We start from the raw sequence: 18,235 nt of genomic DNA on the forward strand, positions 1-18,235 counted from the left end.
GATGTATCCCATCTGGCCCAGGGGACTTATCCACCCTCAGGTTTTACAAATTGCTAATACATCTTCCCTCAGAACATCTACCTCCTCCATCCTATCAGCCTGTATCACACTGTCATCCTCAAAAACATGGCCCCTCTCCTTAGTGAACACTGAAGAAAAGTCTTCATTCAACGCCTCACCTATCTCCTCTGACTCCATGCACAAGTTGATTATCCTTGATTGGCCCTAACCTCACCCTGGTCATTCTTTTATTTCTCGCATAAGAGTAAAAAGCCTTGGGGTTTTCTTTTATCCGACCCACCAAGGACTCCTCATGCCCCTTCCTTTCTCTCCTAAATCCTTTCTTTAACTTATTCCTAGCTACCTTGTAATCCTCGAGCGACTCAACTGAACCTTGTTTTCTTATCCTTACATACGCTTCCTTTTTCCTCTTAACAAGACATTCAACCTCCTTTGTGAACCATGGTTCCCTCACTCAGCCATTTCCTCCCTGCCTGCCAGGGACATACCTATTAAGGACACGCAATATTTGTTCCTTGAAAAAGCTCCACTTTTCGTTTGTGTCCATACCTGACAGTTTCTGTTCCCACCTTATGCTCCCTAATTCTTGCCTAATTGCATCATAATTACCCCTACCCCAATTGACCTTGCCCTGCCGTGTGACCCTATCCCTCTCCATTGCAACAATGAAGGACACCGAATTGTGGTCACTATCTCCAAAGTGCTCTCCCACAAACAAATCTAACACTTGGCCCGGTTCGTTACCCAGTACCAAGTCCAATGTGGCCCCACCTTCTGTTGGCTTATCCACATATTGTGTCAGGAAACCCTCCTGCACACACTGTATAAAAAGTGTCCCATCTGAACTATTCAACCTATAAAGGTTCGAATCAATATTTGGAAAGTTAAAGTCACCCATGATAACTACCCTGTGAAGGCGACACAGATAGACTGACGGACAGAATTAAGGTAACACAGACAGATAGATGGATGGACAGATAGCAGGATGGTGACACTGATAAATAGACAGGGGAAAAGTGAGACAAATAGATAGACAGACAGCAGGAAGATGACAGACAGATAGACTGCAGTAAGGTGACACACATGGACAGACAGCAGGACGGTGACACAGATAAGAACATAAGAAATAGGAGCAGGAGTAGGCCATCTAGCCCTTTGAGCCTGCCCCGCCATTCAATAAGATCATGGCTGATCTGAAGTGGATCAGTTCCACTTTCCCGCTCTCTCGCCATAACCCTTAATTCCCTTGTCTGTCAGAAACATATCTACCCGTGACTTAAATATATTTAGCGAAGTAGCCTCCACCACTTCAACGGGCAGAGAATTCCAGGGATTCACCACCCTTTGAGTGAAGAAGTTCCTCCACAACTCTGTTCTAAACTGCCCCCCACCTTATCTTGAGGCTGTGTCCTCTAGTCCTGCTGTCCTTTCTGAGCGGGAAGAATCTCTCTACCTCTACCCTATCCATCCCCTTCATTATCTTATACATCTCTATAAGATTCCCCCCTCATGCTTCTAAACTCCAACGAGTACAGACCCAGTCTATTTAATCTCTCTTCACAGTCTAACCCCCTCATCTCCAGTATCAGCCTAGTGAACCTCCTCTGCACTCCCTCCAAGGCCAAAATATCCTTGCGCAAGTGCGGCGACCAAAACTGCACACAGTACTCCAGCTGCGGCCTCACCAATGCCCTATACAGTTGCAGCAAGACCTTCCTACTTTTATATTCTATCCCTCTCGCTATGAAGGCCAGCATCCCATTCGCCTTCTTGATCACTAGATAGACACAGACAGATAGACTGCAGTAAGGTGACACACGTGGATAGACAGCAGGAAGGTGATACAGACAGATAGACAATGTCAAGAAGGTGACACAGACAGACAGCAGGAAGGTGGCACAGATAGATAGTTAGGTAGCAGGAAGGTGACACATAGGTGGACAGATGGACAAATAGCAGGAAGGTGACACAGGTAGACAGATCTGCGAATGTTGAATTAGAACATAGAACATAGAACATAGAACATTACAGCGCAGAACAGGCCCTTCGGCCCACGATGTTGCGCCGACCAGTTACAAAAACAATGACCCACTAGCCTATACCAATCCCTTTTCGTCCATAAACCTATCCAGAGATCTCTTAAACGCCCCCAAACTAGACGCATCTACAACTGCAGCAGGCAGGGCATTCCAATCCCTCACCACCCGCTGGGTAAAGAACCTACCCCTGACATCCGTCCTGTAGCTACCCCCCCTTAATTTAAAGTCATGCCCCCTCGTGCTAGCTTTCTCCATCCGAGGAAAAAGGCTATCACTATCCACCCTATCTAAACCTCTAATCATCTTATATGTTTCAATAAGATCCCCTCTTAGGTTAAAAACAGATCAGCCTTTAGCCCATTCAGTTGCAAAGCTGGTTTCAGGGGCCAAGTGGCCAACTCCTCCTAATTTATGTTCGAGTGAACAAACTTTGATCAAAATTGTGATCAAACTATGAAGCAATCGGCCCTGGAGCTCATACTGAATCCTGTATTGAGCTGTGATCACTCACACTGACTATTCTAATCCCATTTTCCACCACTTGGCATCACAAGTTCACATCTAAATCCTTCTTATATATATTGTGGGTCTCACCTCCACCACACTTTCAGGCAGTGAGCTTCAGATTCCAGCACCCTTTGGATGAAGAGGCTTTTCCTCACATCCACCAAGAACCTCTTGCCCCTTACCTTAAATGAATGACCCCTTGATCTGTCCACCAAGGTGAAAAGTTCCTTCCTGTTGTGGAAGAATACTGATGTGGGGATGCCAGCGTTGGACTATCCCCTATGCCCTCTAGTTTTAGATTCTCCGATTTTTGGGAAAAGATATTGACTATCTAGCTGATCTGTGCCCCTCATTATTTTATAGATCTCTATAAGATCACCCCTCAGCCTCCAAAGCTCCAGGGGAAAAAGTCCCAGTCTATTCAGTCTCTCCTTTTAGCTCAAACCTTCAAGTCCCGGTAGCATCCTAGTAAATCTTTTCTGCACAATTTCTAGTTTAATAATAAGCTGATAGTAATAATAATAGTAGTAATAATAACACTATGTCCCCACTAGCAAAACTACAAATTTTTAGTCTATCATTTCTTTTTTCATCACATGCTGTGCCACCTTTAAATGTTGCCTAACCAACTCACCAGCCCGAGTTAATCCCTCCCTAAAATTTGGCACACAGTCCAACAATATAATCTCGGAATACAGACTCGCCAATTTCACCTTGATCAATTTAAGTGGTCCACTTATTTCAGGATCAAAAATCAATTCAAATGGACTGAATTTGACTCATTCAGTGCATCCCTAATTGCAAAGAGTACAAATAGAATTTCTTTATCCCAATCCTCTGGATAATCTTGACAATAGATCATAGAATCCTACAGTGCAGAAGGAGGCCCTCAACATTGTCTAAAGTTTAATGCCACCATTCTAACACTCCCTGTTATTCTGGATGGTACGCAGTTGATTTAAATTATTTGACTCCTAAGCTATCCATAACTTCCTTCAATAACTTCAATATAAAATTACATCTGATTGGATTCAGTCCATATCTGGTTAAAAAAAGGAAATAATTCCTTTACAATCCTTTTAGCTGTAATATTACTAATGGAATGGCATCTGGAAACTTAGTAGACACATCCTTTACGGTTAAATACTGATTCCCATTTTTCATTTGAGGCAGGAGTTGCAAACAATCAATTAAGACCCTCATAAAAGGTTGCACAAATGCTGGAATGAGTATTAAAGTTTCATTAGCACTTGATGTTTTCCTGTTACCTGACATGAGTAAATTCAATCACCTCTTTATGCAATCCAGGCCAATAAAAGTGTTTTTGTCTTTTTGCTCAAGTTTTCCTTACTCCTACTGGAGCCTCATGAGTGACCCGCAACACCTCCATTCTATAACCCACTGGTCATACCACTTGATGAACTTCTGCCCATTTTTCATCTGCCTGAATTTGTAAAAGTCTTCATTTCTTCATAAAGACATCATTTTTAACGTAATAACACTCAGATTCTTCTTCTGTGTATACTTTGTGTGATTCTGCCAAATTTCCTGAACTAAAGATTCCACTTCATCAAAGAACAAAGAAAATTCCAGCACAGGAACAGGCCCTTCGGCCCTCCAAGCCTGCACTGACCATGCTGCCTGACTTAACTAAAACCTTCCGAGGACCATATCCCTCTATTCCCATCCTATTCATGTACTTGTCAAGACAGCCCTTAAAAGTCACTGCCGTATCCGTTTCCACTGCCTCCCCCGGCAACAAGTTCCAGGCACCCAGCACCCTCTGTGTAAAACAACTTGCCTCGTACATCTCCTTTAAACCTTGCCCCTCGCACCTTAAACCTGTGCCCCCTAGTAATTGACTCTTCCACCCTGGGAAAAAGCTTCTGACTATCCACTCTGTCCATGCCCCTCATAATCTTGTAGATTTCTATCCGGTCTCCCCTCAACCTCCATCGCTCCAGTGAGAACAAACTAAGTTTCTCCAAATTCTCCTCATAGCTAATGCCCTCCATACCAGGCAACATCCTGGTAAATCTTTTCTGTAACCTTCTCCACAGCCTCCACATCCTTCTGGTAGTGTGGTGACCAGAATTGAACACAATATTCCAAGTGCGGCCTAACTAAGGTTCTATAAAGCTGCAATATTACTTGCCAATTTTTAAACTCAATACCCCGGCCGATGAAGGCAAGCATGCCGTATGCCTTCTTGACTACCTTCTCCACCTACATTGCCACTTTCAGTGACCCGTGTACCTGTACACCCAGATCCCTTTGCCTATCAATACTCTTAAGGATTCTGCCACTTACTATATATTTCCTATCTGTGTTAGACCTTCCAAAATGCATTACCTCACATCCTCCACCTGTTCTTGTTCTTTCTCAATTACCTGGTGAAAAATGGTTTCTGATAACTGAACCTCAGTCTCCTGACCATTACCCAATGATTTCTCCTCAACCTGTGGGTTTAGTGATCTTTAGTGATCAACGAAGGTTGAGAGGCGACCTGATAGAAGTTTACAAAATGTTGAGAGGAATAGATAGGGTGGACTCTCAGAGGCTATTTCCCCGGTTTGAAATGGTCGCTACGAGAGGACACAGATTTAAGGTGCGGGGAGGGAGGTTCAGAAGTGATGTTAGGGGTAAGTTTTTCACTCAGAGGGTGGTGAGTGAATGGAATCGGCTGCCGTCAGTGGTGGTGGAGGCGAACTCGCTGGGGTCTTTTAAAAGACTTCTGGATGAGTATATGGGGTTTAATGAGATTGAGGGTTATAGATAGGTCTGTAGGTTGGTAGGTGATGTGGTCGGCGCAACTTGTGGGCCGAAGGGCCTGTTTGTGCTGTAGTGTTCTATGTTCTATGTTCTATGTTACAGTCAGGAAGCATCTCAGTTGTTTGACTTTCCACTGGCTTTTCAACCATAGTAGGTATCACCCCCGACCTGCAATCCAGCTATATATCATTACCTAGGATACGCTTTACCCCTCAAAAATGTGATTTCTCTATTACTCTTACCACCACTTCACCATTTTTCACTGGAACTCTCTGATCTTCCCTTACATAATGGAACACTACTCTCTTCACAAGATACTTTCCTTGAACAGTATGTAATGGAACCTATGAGGGAGCAAGCTATCCTAAATCTCATCCTGTGTAATGAGACAGGAATGATTAATAATCTCACAGTTAGGGATCCTCTTGGAAAGAGCAATCACACAATTATTGAATTTAAAATACAGATGGGGATGAGAAGGTAAAATCCAATGCAAGTGTCTTGTGCTTAAACAAAGCAAACTACAATGGGATGAGGGAGGAATTGGCGAAGATAGGCTGGGAGCAAAGGCTTTATGGTGGGACAATTGAGGAACAGTGGAGGACTTTCAAAGTAATTTTTCACATTGCTCAGCAAAAGTAAATGAAGGACTGTAGGGAAAGAGATAATCAGCCATAGATATCTAAGAAAATCTAAAGGTATCAAATTGAAAGAAAACGCATACAAGGTGGTAAAGATTAGTAGGGACAACAGGGAATTGGTGGAATGTGGTTTATCTGGATTTCCAGAAGGTATTCGACAAGGTGCCACACAAAAGGCTGCTGCATAAGGTATTGTATTGGCATAGAGGATTGGTTAACTAACAAAGCAACAAGACCTCTTTGCCTTGACCACCTGTGTTTTTCTCTCTTCCCCAATTTCTATCCCTCACAGGTTAAAATTGAGGTTGAAAACCAAACATTGACTTATGAGCTAATTCAAAATCATCTGCCGTTTCTGTGCCAGTCTTGCAATTTTAATCCTTTACTACCATTTTAAGTTAAAGTTTTCTTTTCAGTTCCTGAAGTTCAAAGGCTTTCCTTTATCTTTCTCTTTCCTTTATCATTGTACCTCTCTCTCTTTCCTTTGCTTCTATTTAAATTCTTCTTTGCAATTGAATTCTAGCCAATTCCAATGCTTTAAACTGTGTTTTTGGCAAATTTAAATGCTGCACCATCACTGAAATTATCCCCACCTTCCTCAACTTTTCAAGCATAGTCAACTGCGGCCTGTTCACCAACTCCAAAAGCTTTGTTTTAACTACCCCTGTAAACCACTTTGAGTGGCCTCTTCCATACCCAGGAAATCCTTAGCCACTGACAGAGCCATTTTTCTCAAGGCACTCCCTATTTAAACTAACTGAATGCAACAACTGAAAGAAATAAGAACACTCACTCTCTTTAAATTCAATAATTCCAAAGCAAACAAGAAATTATACTTTTTCATTCTAGCAAGAGTTCCAATTTTTGTCAGGATCCTGAACAAAGTTATATTAGATGTCAGACTAGACTCCAATGATCTTTCTATTTTGGCATCAATGTGAGGAAAGGTTACTTCCTTCTAAGAATGATTCCACTGACAAAATAGAGACCTTTAATGGAAAGAAACTTTACTTAATAACACAATTTAAATATGACTAATAAATTAAGCATCTTGACAAATAACAGTTGAGAATATTTAAACTTGTAAAGAAACAATTCTGTTGGAACTTTTAAATTCTATCAAGTTAGATAAGTTGCCGGGACCGGATGGGATGTACCCCAGGTTACTGTGGGAGGTAAGACAAGTGATTGCAGAGCCTCTGGCGATGATCTTTGCGTTGTCGATGGAGACGGGAGAGGTTCTGGAGGATTGCGGACATGGTTCCTATTTTCAAGAAAGAGAACAGGGATAGTCTGGGAAATTACCAACAGGTGAGTCTGACCTCAGTGGTTGGTAAGTTGATGGAGAGGATTCTGAGGGACAAGATTTATGAGTATTTAGGAAAAGAGAAAAAAAAATACTCGCAGGTGGAGGATGTGGTCAAGAAGGCGTATGGTGTACTGGCCTTCATTAATTGAGGGACTGAGTTTAGGAGTTGGGAGGTAATGCTGCAACTTTATCAGACCCTTGTCAGACCCCACTTGGAGTACTGTGCGCAGTTCTGGTCGCCTCACTACAGGAAGGATGTAGAAGCTATTGAGAAGGTGCAGAGGAGATTTACAAGGATGTTGCCTGGATTGGGAGGCATGCCTTATGAAGATAGGTTGAGGGAGCTAGGTCTCTTCTCCCTGGAGAGACGAAGGTTGAGAGACGACCTGATAGAGGTTTATAAAATGTTGAGAGGAATAGATAGGGTGAATTCTCAGAGGTTATTTCCCAGGGCTGAAAAGGTCACTACGAGAGGACACAGGTTTAAGGTGCTGGGGAGCAGGTACAGAGGAGATGTTAGGGGTAAGTTTTTCACTCAGAGGGTGGTGAGTGAGTAGAATCGGCTGCCGTCGGTGGTGGTAGAGGCAAACTCGCTGGGGTCTTTTAAAAGACTTCTGGATGAGTACATGGGATTTAATGGGATTGGGAGTTACACATAGTTCTATGGCCTGGTAGGTATGGATATGATCGGCACAACTTGTGGACCGAAGGGCCTGTTTGTGCTGTCATGTTCTATGTTCTAAATAAATTTAGTTCTTAGTTTACAACTGTTTCAGTTCCAAATAAGCAACATTCCTCTTAGAGTGTTAAGTGCCACTTTAAATATAGTTAGCAACCATAAATGCACTTACTATAAATTGGGTTAATAATCTTGAGACTGTCAAAGAGAAACTGAGTTTTACAGCAGCTTGCAGACCTCTGTCTTCAGCAGTCTCCCAGCTAAAATGCAACTTCATTTCTCTCTGCAATAGACCCAGTTTATCCATGACCCTGTCAATCAAATTTAATCAGAAATCCAAGGGGAACTTCTGATATAAATAATAGTTCTACCAAAGTATCAAATTCCTGGCTGAAAATGAGCCTGCTTTCACACCCTTAAGCTAAACATTTCCAGACACACCACTGCAGGTAGAATAAATTTGAAATGTGAAACTTTCCCATAAACAAGAAAAAATGTATTTTTTTTTAATCAATTGCACTTGTATCATCACACTGTCTATTCTACATCCAACATAATTTTATACGTCTCAATCATGTCCCCCACAGTCTCCTCTACTCCAACCCGTCTATCCAATCTGTCCTCAAACTCTCCAGCCCAGTCAATATCCTGGTAAATCTCCTCTGCACTCACATGCTATCACATCCCTCCTATAATATGGATTCTAGAACTGCAGACAGTACTCTAGCTGTGGCCAAACCAATGTTTCATGTAGTTCCAGCATAACCTCTCTGCTTCTAAACTCTACGCCTCAGATAATAAAGGCAAGTTTTTAACCATCTCATCCACAATCCTGCTACCTTTAGGGACCAGCACACCAAGGTCTTTCTGATCCTTGGTGCTCCCCAGCGTCCTGCCATTTGTCATGTACTCCCTTGGCTTGTTCGTCCTGCCCAAGTGCATTACCTCACACTTATCTGGATTGAATTCCATTTGGCACTGATCAGGATTGTGGAGTCTGTCTGCCTGATAGAGGTCTGCATTGGTTTATGGGCTCACCTTTTGCTGCAATCGGTCTACTTCCCTACTCTCGATCGTGGAGTCATTGCCATCATAATTCCTGAAGATCTCATTAAAACTATCCAGGTCAGTAGATACTACCTGGTAACAAGGAAGAACAGAAAAAAGTTAGCAGCTGATGATTCACAGCAGCAGAGAGGCAAAGACATCATGATATAACTAAGATAGAAGAAATAAAAAAGGGCTGCAACTGATCTTTCACAATGTTAGGAAGTACCAAAAACCTTTAAAGTAGTAATGAAAACAAAAACTACTGAAAATATTCAGCAGGTCAGACATTGTGAAAACAGAAAGGATTAATGTTTCAGACTACACGGTTCATTGGTAATTCTAAAGTGCAGTCAATGTTCCACTGGCAGCCAATATGCATAGCAAGTTCCCAAAAGCAGAAAGGCGTATTTTTGTATTAATTAATGGTTGAGGATAAACATTGGCCAAACCAGGGAGAACTCATCAATTTTTCTTCTAATAATATCATGGAATGTGTTACATCAACTCATTTTTAATATTATCTGAAAGAAAGCCCCTCCGACAGTGCGGCACTCCCTCAGCACCGACCCTCCGACAGCGCGGCACTCCCTCAGCACCGACCCTCCGACAGCGCGGCACTCCCTCAGCACCGACCCTCCGACAGCGCGGCACTCCCTCAGCACCGACCCTCCGACAGCGCGGCACTCCCTCAGCACCGACCCTCCGACAGCGCGGCACTCCCTCAGCACCGACCCTCCGACAGCGCGGCACTCCCTCAGCACCGACCCTCCGACAGCGCGGCACTCCCTCAGCACCGACCCTCCGACAGCGCGGCACTCCCTCAGCACCGACCCTCCGACAGCGCGGCACTCCCTCAGCACCGACCCTCCGACAGCGCGGCACTCCCTCAGCACCGACCCTCCGACAGCGCGGCACTCCCTCAGCACCGACCCTCCGACAGCGCGGCACTCCCTCAGCACCGACCCTCCGACAGCGCGGCACTCCCTCAGCACCGACCCTCCGACAGCGCGGCACTCCCTCAGCACCGACCCTCCGACAGCGCGGCACTCCCTCAGCACTGACCCTCCGACAGCGCGGCACTCCCACAGCACTGACCCTCCGACAGCGCGGCACTCCCTCAGCACTGACCCCCTCACAGTGCAGCACTCCCTCAGCACTGACCCCCTCACAGTGCAGCACTCCCTCAGCACTGACCCCCTCACAGTGCAGCACTCCCTCAGCACTGACCCCCTCAGTGCGACACTCCCTCAGCACTGACCCTCTGACAGTGCGACACTCCCTCAGCACTGACCCTCTGACAGTGCGGCACTCCCTCAGCACTGACCCTCTGACAGTGCGGCACTGTCTTGGTTGTGCACTCGGAATATTGGTCTGGATTGTCGGTTCAGGACTTTGGAGTGGGATTTGACCCTTGTGACTCAGTGGTTAGAGCATGACTATGAGGCCAAAGCTGACACAAAGTTTAATTGCTCTGTTTGGTTTACTGGACACGACACACAGTGGAAATGTTACTCAGTTATCATATCAGTCTTTGCTCACAGAGCAGTCACTTTCAATCCCTGTTCTCCTCTCTCATCCACTACCCACAGTGATGCTGAATTTAAGGGGGATGTCATAAGACAATTTGTCAGAACCATACTCACTTGAACACTGTTGATGTATCCAAGGGTGCCTGTCGTAACCTCCAGACCAAACAGAATCAGGACCAAGTACAGGAACTTTAGAGAAAGAAAAGTGGGCGTAAGAGTAAGGTTTTCTTTCCAAATTGAAGCATCCATGTTGACAATGATTACCCCTGAGCAGAAAACACAGAGCCTCTATCACACTTTTCTTTCCACTTTGATCAGTTTTCTGTGTTTGTACTCTCCCTCTCTGTTTATCGTTACTCTTACCAGGAGATCTGCTGCCATCCTATGTCACGCTTATGCCACCTCAACACGTCCACTGTAGCTCAGCTGCAGCCTCTCTGTGATATCCATCATCTAACTACACCGCTGTGCTCTGTTTCATGGATTCACAGCTCACTCCTGCTTTACTGGAAACTCTTCAATCAGGGGTTTCTCTATCCAGCAAATGGACTGCACAGCAGCCTCAGGCAAGGCTAGTGGACATGGGGTCTGCCTTCATGCTCAGATGCAGTGACACAGGCAAGTTTCTGCTCCCTGGACCTAGAGTACAAGACGCTGAAATGCCGCCCCTACTACCTTCCACGTGAGTTCACCTCTGTTATTCTGACAGCAGTCTACATCCCACCCTACGAGGACAGGAAGAGACTGCACTGGATGAAATATATACCACCACAAATAACCTTGATACAAAACATCCTGAAGCCTTGGTAATTGTGGCTGGGTCTTCAATCAGGCCGAGCTTAAGAGCATCCTACCAAGATACTACAAAGCACCTCCTGTCCCACCAGGGGCCCAAACATCCTCGACCACTGCTACACAAACATCAAACATGCCTATCGCTCTATTGCCCGCCCACACTTCGGTAAATCAGGCCACAAGGCCGCGCTCCTGCTCCCAGCTTACAAGCAAACACTGAAACGGAGAATCCGATAAAAAAATTTGTGTGATGTTGGTTTGAGGAAACAACTGATCTTCTACGGGACTGCTTCGAGTTGGTGCACTGGTCAATATTCAAGAACTCGGTGACCAACCTAACTGAGTATGCCTCTACAGAAACCGACTTCATTAGTAAGTGTGTAGAAGACTGTGTGCCAAAGATCCCAGTGTTTCCCAACCAGAAACCATGGATGAACAGGGATATCCATTGCTTGCTGAAGTCCAAGTCTGAGGCGTTCAAATCGGGTGACCTTGACCTATAAAGGAATCCAGATACGATCTACCCGGAAGCCTCAGTCAAAACAGTGTCTGAGGTCACGAACGCAGATGTCAGAGCTGCTTTCTTAAGAGTCAACCCACGAGAGCGACTGGCCTGGATGGAGTACCTGGATGAGCACTCAGATGCTTTCGGATTGGCTGGCGGAGGTGTTCACATATATCGCTAACCTCTCTTTACAACAATCTAAGGTCCCAATCTACTTTAAGAAGACAGTCATTATCCTGGTCCCAAAGAAAAGCCAGGCAGTGTGCCTTAATGACTATCGTCCAGTGGCTCTAACATCCATCATTATGAAGTGCTTCGAAAGGTTAATCATGGCACAAATAGACTGCCTAGATCCACTAGAGTTCACCTATCATTGCAACAGGTCCACAGCAGGCACCATCTATCTCCATAACCCTACACACAACACTGGAACAGCTGGAATAACAAAGACACCTTTGTCAGACTCTTATTTATTGACTAAGCTCAGCTCTCAGCACCCTTATTCCTATGAGACTCATCTCCAAACTCTGTGCCCTGGGCATCAGCTCCTTCCTCTGCGACTAGATCCTGAACTTCCTAACCCACAGACTGCACAATCAGTAAGGATCGGCAACAATACTTCCTCCATGATCATCCTCAACACCAGTGCCCCGCAAGGCTGTGCCCTCAGCTCCTTACTGTACTCTTTATACACCTCTAACTGTGTGGCCAAATTCCCCTCCAACTCCATTTGCTGATAGCACCACCATTGTGGGTCGGACCTCAAACAATGATGAGACAGAGTACAGGAATGAGATAGAGAATCTGGTGAACTGGTGCGGCAACAATAATCTCTCCCTTGTCAACAAAATGAAGAAGATAGTCATCAACTTCAAGAAACATAGTGGAGGACATGCACCTGTTTACATCAAAGGTGATGGAGGGGAAATGGTTGAAAGCTTCAAGTTTCTAGGTGTTCAGATCACCAACAATCTGCTTTGGTCCCTCCACACTGACACTATAGTGAAGAAAACCCACCAATGTCTCTACTTTGTCAGAAGGCTAAGGAAATTCAGCATATCCACTATAACTTTCACCAACTTTTACAGATGCACCATAGAAAGCATTCTGTATAGTGGTATCACAGCTTGATGTGGCTCTTGCTCTGTCCAAGAACAGAATAAACTACAAAGGGTTGTGAATGAAGTCCAGTCCATCACTCAAACCAGCCTCCCACCCATTGAACTGTCTACACTTCCCGCTGCCTTGGGAAGGCAGCCAATATAATCAAGGACCCCATGTACCCCAGACAGACTCTCTTCCACCTTCTTCTGTTGGTAAAAAGATACAAAATACAAAAGCCTGAGAACATGTACCAACCAAGAACCGCTTCTTCCCTGCTGCCATCAGACTTTTGAATGAATCTACTTCATATTAAGCTGATCGTTTTCTTCAGCCTATCTATAACTGTAACACTACACTCTGCACCCTCTCTTTTCCTTCTCTATGAACGGTATGCTTTGCCTGAATAGCGAACAAGAAACAATACTTTTCACTGTATACACATACATGACAATAATAAATCCAACCTAATCTAGGTTGACCCCTCTTTCTGCTGCCCACCTCTTTACCCGCGAATAGAGATCTCTGCCAAGAGCTTTTCATCTTTGATCAAAACGGCCAAGATACTGACAACTTTTTTGGATGTCACTTTTTAACACATCTTTTCGTCATTGGAATTTCAAGCACCACTTCCTTTGTCTAATGATCTGCATATGAAATTTTTAACATGTTTTTAACATCCACATTTCAAAGGCTTCAATTTTCTTCCAAAGATCTTTAGCTATTGTCCAAGTTTCTGATGCAATCAGCGAAGTGGACAGAACGGAGCATCGCATGACATTTTTCCTTGTTACAAGCTGGAGTTTTTTTGTTGGTAACATTTCCTTCATCTTCATAAAATTACTTCTGGCCAACTCTAACCTTCTTCTGACTTTGGAATCACATTTACCATCTTCTGTTATAACTTGCCCTAAGTATGCAAACTTATTGACATGTTGCAGTGATGTGTCTAGGGCGGTGGATAGAGGAGAGCCGGTGGATGTGGTCTTTCTGGATTTTCAGAAGGCGTTTGACAAAGTACCTCACAAGAGGTTATTGCAGAAGGTCGAGGGACATGGAGTTGGGGGTAGGGTGTTAGCGTGGATAGAGGATTGGTTGTCAAATAGGAGGCAGAGAGTGGGGGTCAACGGGTGCTATTCGGATTGGCGGATGGTGACTAGTGGAGTGCCCCAGGGGTCGGTGCTGGGGCCTCAGCTTTTTACCATTTATATAGATGATCTGGAGGAGGGAACCGAGTGTAGAGTGTCGAAATTTGCTGACGACACCAAGATTGGGGGAACGGCAAATTGTGTGGAGGGTGTGGAGAGTCTGCAGAAGGATCTAGATAGGCTGAGCGAATGGGCCAGGAAATGGCAAATGGAATTTAATGTTGGCAAGTGTGAGGTGGTCCACTTTGGTAGGAATAATGGTAGGAAGGACTATTACTTACGTAGCGAAAAACTGCAGCAGGCGACGGTGCAGAGGGACCTCAGGGTCCTTGTGCATGAGTCGCAAAAACCCAGCTTGCAGGTGCAGCAGGTGGTCAGGAAGGCGAATGGGATGCTGGCCTTCATAGCGAGGGGGATTGAATATAAAAGTAGGGAGGTCTTGCTGCAGCTGTATAGGGCATTGGTGAGGCCGCAGCTGGAGTACTGTGTGCAGTTTTGGTCGCCGCACCTGCGCAAAGATATTTTGGCCTTGGAGGGAGTGCAGAGGAGGTTTACTAGGCTGATACCGGAGTTGTGGGGGTTGAGCTATGAGGAGAGGCTGAATAAACTAGGCTTGTACTCGTTAGAGTTTAGAAGAATGAGGGGAGATCTCATTGAGACGTATAAGATGATGAATGGGATGGATAGGATAGAGGTGGAGAGACTCTTCCCGCTCAGAAAGGATAGTAGGACTAGGGGGCACAGCCTCAAGATAAAGGGGGGGCGGTTTAGAACGGAGTTGAGGAGGAACTTCTTCACTCAAAGGGTGGTGAATCTCTGGAATTCTCTGCCCGTTGAAGTGGTGGAGGCTGCCTCGCTAAATATTTTTAAGACGCGGGTTGATGGGTTTTTGATAAGAGAGGGGATTAAGGGTTATGGGGAAAGGGCGGGAAAGTGGAACTGAGCCACGACAGATCAGCCATGATCTTATTGAATGGCGGGGCAGGCTCGAAGGGCAAGATGGCCTACTCCTGCTCCTTTTTCTTATGTTCTTATGCAGTGTGATACCATCTACTTCATCATTCACTCTATTTTCCTCAAATTAACTCCTTCCTACTGCCATTGTTTTTGACTTTTGTTGTTCATACTCAATCCACCTTCTAAACTTGTAGATTTTATTCCATCTACAAGACTTTGTAAGGCCTCTTCTGATTGTGTAAGTAGCAAACGGCGTCCAGTTTCTGATCTTCTGTCTTCTAATTTTACCCGTTTTTGTAATAAACTGCAAAATTGAAACCCACCTCTTTATTACATTTTAATGTATTTCTGACTGTATTGCTTGCTGTTTTTGTATCAACATTCCTGTCTAACTGGTCCAACCATTAGATTAACACAGCAAACCACACCATAATATCACACATAATATCATAATATCTTTCACCCGGCCTTGTCCTAAGCTCACTTGTCTATTGATGCTTCAGCCTGAGTCATTTCCTTGGAATTTTACATTAATGATTAATTGCCTGGACTGGGAGGCATGCCTTATGAAGTTAGGTTGAGGGAGCTGGGACTCTTTTCCCTGGAGAGACGAAGGTTGAGAGGCGACCTGATAGAAGTTTACAAAATGTTGAGAGGAATAGATAGGGTGGACTCTCAGAGGCTATTTCCCCGGTTTGAAATGGTCGCTACGAGAGGACACAGATTTAAGGTGCGGGGAGGGAGGTTCAGAAGTGATGTTAGGGGTAAGTTTTTCACTCAGAGGGTGGTGAGTGAATGGAATCGGCTGCCGTCAGTGGTGGTGGAGGAGAACTCGCTGGGGTCTTTTAAAAGACTTCTGGATGAGTATATGGGGTTTAATGAGATTGAGGGTTATAGATAGGTCTGTAGGTTGGTAGGTGATGATGTGATCGGCGCAACTTGTGGGCCGAAGGGCCTGTTTGTGCTGTAGTGTTCTATGTTCTATATGATATTTCCTTCCATTCTTAGGGAGAGAGCAAGGGAGCTAGTCATAAGTCTGCCTCAGTAGAGTGGGAATTGAATCTGTGCCATTAGCGTTATTCTGAACCACATCTGGTCATCTCGGCAAATGAGCTAATTGACCCCATTATCACATGGGGATATCAAACCAAACCATATCAGCAGATCACAAGCGAGAAGAGCACTCAACTAAAACAGTAATTTAAGCTAAGTCACCGTTAGAAGTAAGAGCAGAAGTAGACCATTTGGCCCATTAAGTCTGCTCCGCCATTCTATAAGATCATGCCTGATCTGATATGATAATCCTTAACTCCACTTTCCCACCATATCCCCATAACCCTTGATTCCTTTACTGATTTAAACTCCGTCTATCTCAGCCTTGAACATACTTAACATCTCATTCTCTACAGCCCTATGCAGTAAAGAATTCTACAGATTCATTACCCTCAGAGAAGAAATTCCTCCTCATCTGTCTTAAATGGGCAGCCCCTCACTCTGAGATTATGCCCTCTGGTGCTAGACTCTCCCACAAGGGGAAACAACCTCTCAATCTTCCTGTCACGCCCCCTGAGAATCCTATATGTCTCAATAAGGTCGACTCTCACTCTTCTGAACTCTAATGAGTACAGGCCCAACTTACTGAACTCTCTTCAAAAGAAAATCCCTCCAGAATAAACCTGGTGAACTTTCCCTGGACTGACTCCAATCCATAATATTAATCAGCGTTACCCCTCGGTGCAAGAGTTGAGTCAAACTCACCAGTGAAACCTCTCTCCCATTTCCTGGCTCTCTGTTTTGCACCCTGTACTTACTGTTCCTTGTTGGCAATGGCTCTGGTTGACTGCGACACACAGTCCAATAATCCCAGTGAGTATCAGCAGTCCTGCAACTGCAAAGCTGAGGCTGGCTGGCAGTAACAGGTAATCATTCCCGATGAAATGATGGCAGCTCCTGTTGATAAACAGGAAGAAGAGTCCTCCAAGGCCAGGAACCACTGCACTGCCCTAGAAACAAGAGGCAAATGGCATGAGGACCAAAACAATTTACTAATGTTACAAATAGGCTTACGTTAACATCTCCTAGTCCCCACACTCTAGCACTGTGTTTGGGTTCATTGAGTGGACATTGCTGGACTGTGAGGTGGCTGGCAGGCAGGGGGAGGAGGGGGTGGGGGGCCAGAGCCGGGGGGTGCCGTTTGGGTGGGGGGATGTCGGGGGGGGTGCCGGTTGCGGGGGGTTGCCGGTTTGGGGGGGGGGGGGGGGCAGTGGGGGGGTGGGGGTTGCCGGTTGGAGGGGGGTGGGGGGTTGCCGGTTGGGGGGGTGGTTGCCAGTTGGAGGGGGGGGGCAGTGGGGGGGTGGGGGTTGCCGGTTGGGGGGTGGGTTGCCGGTTGGGGGGGGGGGCAGTGGGGGGGGTGGGGGTTGCCGGTTGGGGGGTGGGGGGGGGGGTGCCGGGTGGGTGCCGGGTGCTGGGTGGGGGGGGTCCCTGTCCCCGGGCCGCTCTCACCAGGAGCAGCGCCGCCAGCAGCAGCTTCCAGAGCCGCGCGCCGCCGCACATCCCCGGGACCGGGACCGGAACCGGAACTCGATCCCAGAGCCGCGCGCCGCCGCACATCCCCGGGACCGGAACCGGAACTCGATCCCGGAGCCGCGGATTCCGCCCGGAAACAAGTTCCCGCGAAACGGGGCGGGACTCACCCCAACCCCCCCCCCGCCCCCGGCCCCCCCCCCCCCCCCCCGGCACCCCCATTCACCCCCAACCCCCCCCGGCACCCCCATTACCCCAAGCCTCTAGATTCCCCCCATCGTCCCCAACCTCCCCATTGCCCACAAACCTACTTCAGTGCCCCATTATCACCTCAATTGGCCCCTCACCACCCCCCCCCCCATTATAGAATCATAGAATTATACAGTGCCATCCCTCTATCAGGTCTGCATCGACAGAAGAGAAACACCTGAACTCCCACCTAACCCCATCTACAGCACTTGGCCCAGAGTCTTGAATGTTATGATGATGTGCCAAACCAGAAAATACTCCATCAATTCATCATTATCAACCCCGTTGTCCCCTCACCATTCCCCATTATCACCCCATTGCCCCCTCACCATTCCCCATTATCACCCCATTGCCCCCTCACCATTCCCCATTATCACCCCATTGCCCCCTCACCATCCCCATTATCACCC

At 46.1% G+C, this 18,235-nt stretch overlaps 1 protein-coding gene across 1 annotated transcript in view; it reads right to left on the reverse strand.

Moving 5' to 3' along the window:
• LOC145358765 (tetraspanin-3-like) overlaps positions 1-17,653 on the reverse strand; it is a 39,796-nt gene extending 22,143 nt beyond the window's left edge. Inside the window, exons 1-4 of the mRNA XM_080213028.1 lie at positions 17,556-17,653; positions 16,865-17,056; positions 10,662-10,736; positions 9,007-9,108 (exon numbers count right to left, since the gene is read on the reverse strand). Coding sequence (XP_080069154.1) covers positions 9,007-9,108; positions 10,662-10,736; positions 16,865-17,056; positions 17,556-17,606 — 420 coding nt within the window. The 5' untranslated portion in view covers positions 17,607-17,653. The remainder of the gene's footprint in view (positions 1-9,006; positions 9,109-10,661; positions 10,737-16,864; positions 17,057-17,555) is intronic.
• Between the last annotated feature and the right edge of the window lie 582 nt (positions 17,654-18,235).

This window comes from Carcharhinus amblyrhynchos, chromosome 26 (assembly GCF_965287045.1).
Source record: "Carcharhinus amblyrhynchos chromosome 26, sCarAmb.v2.hapA, whole genome shotgun sequence".
In the NCBI taxonomy this organism is placed as follows: domain Eukaryota; kingdom Metazoa; phylum Chordata; class Chondrichthyes; order Carcharhiniformes; family Carcharhinidae; genus Carcharhinus; species Carcharhinus amblyrhynchos.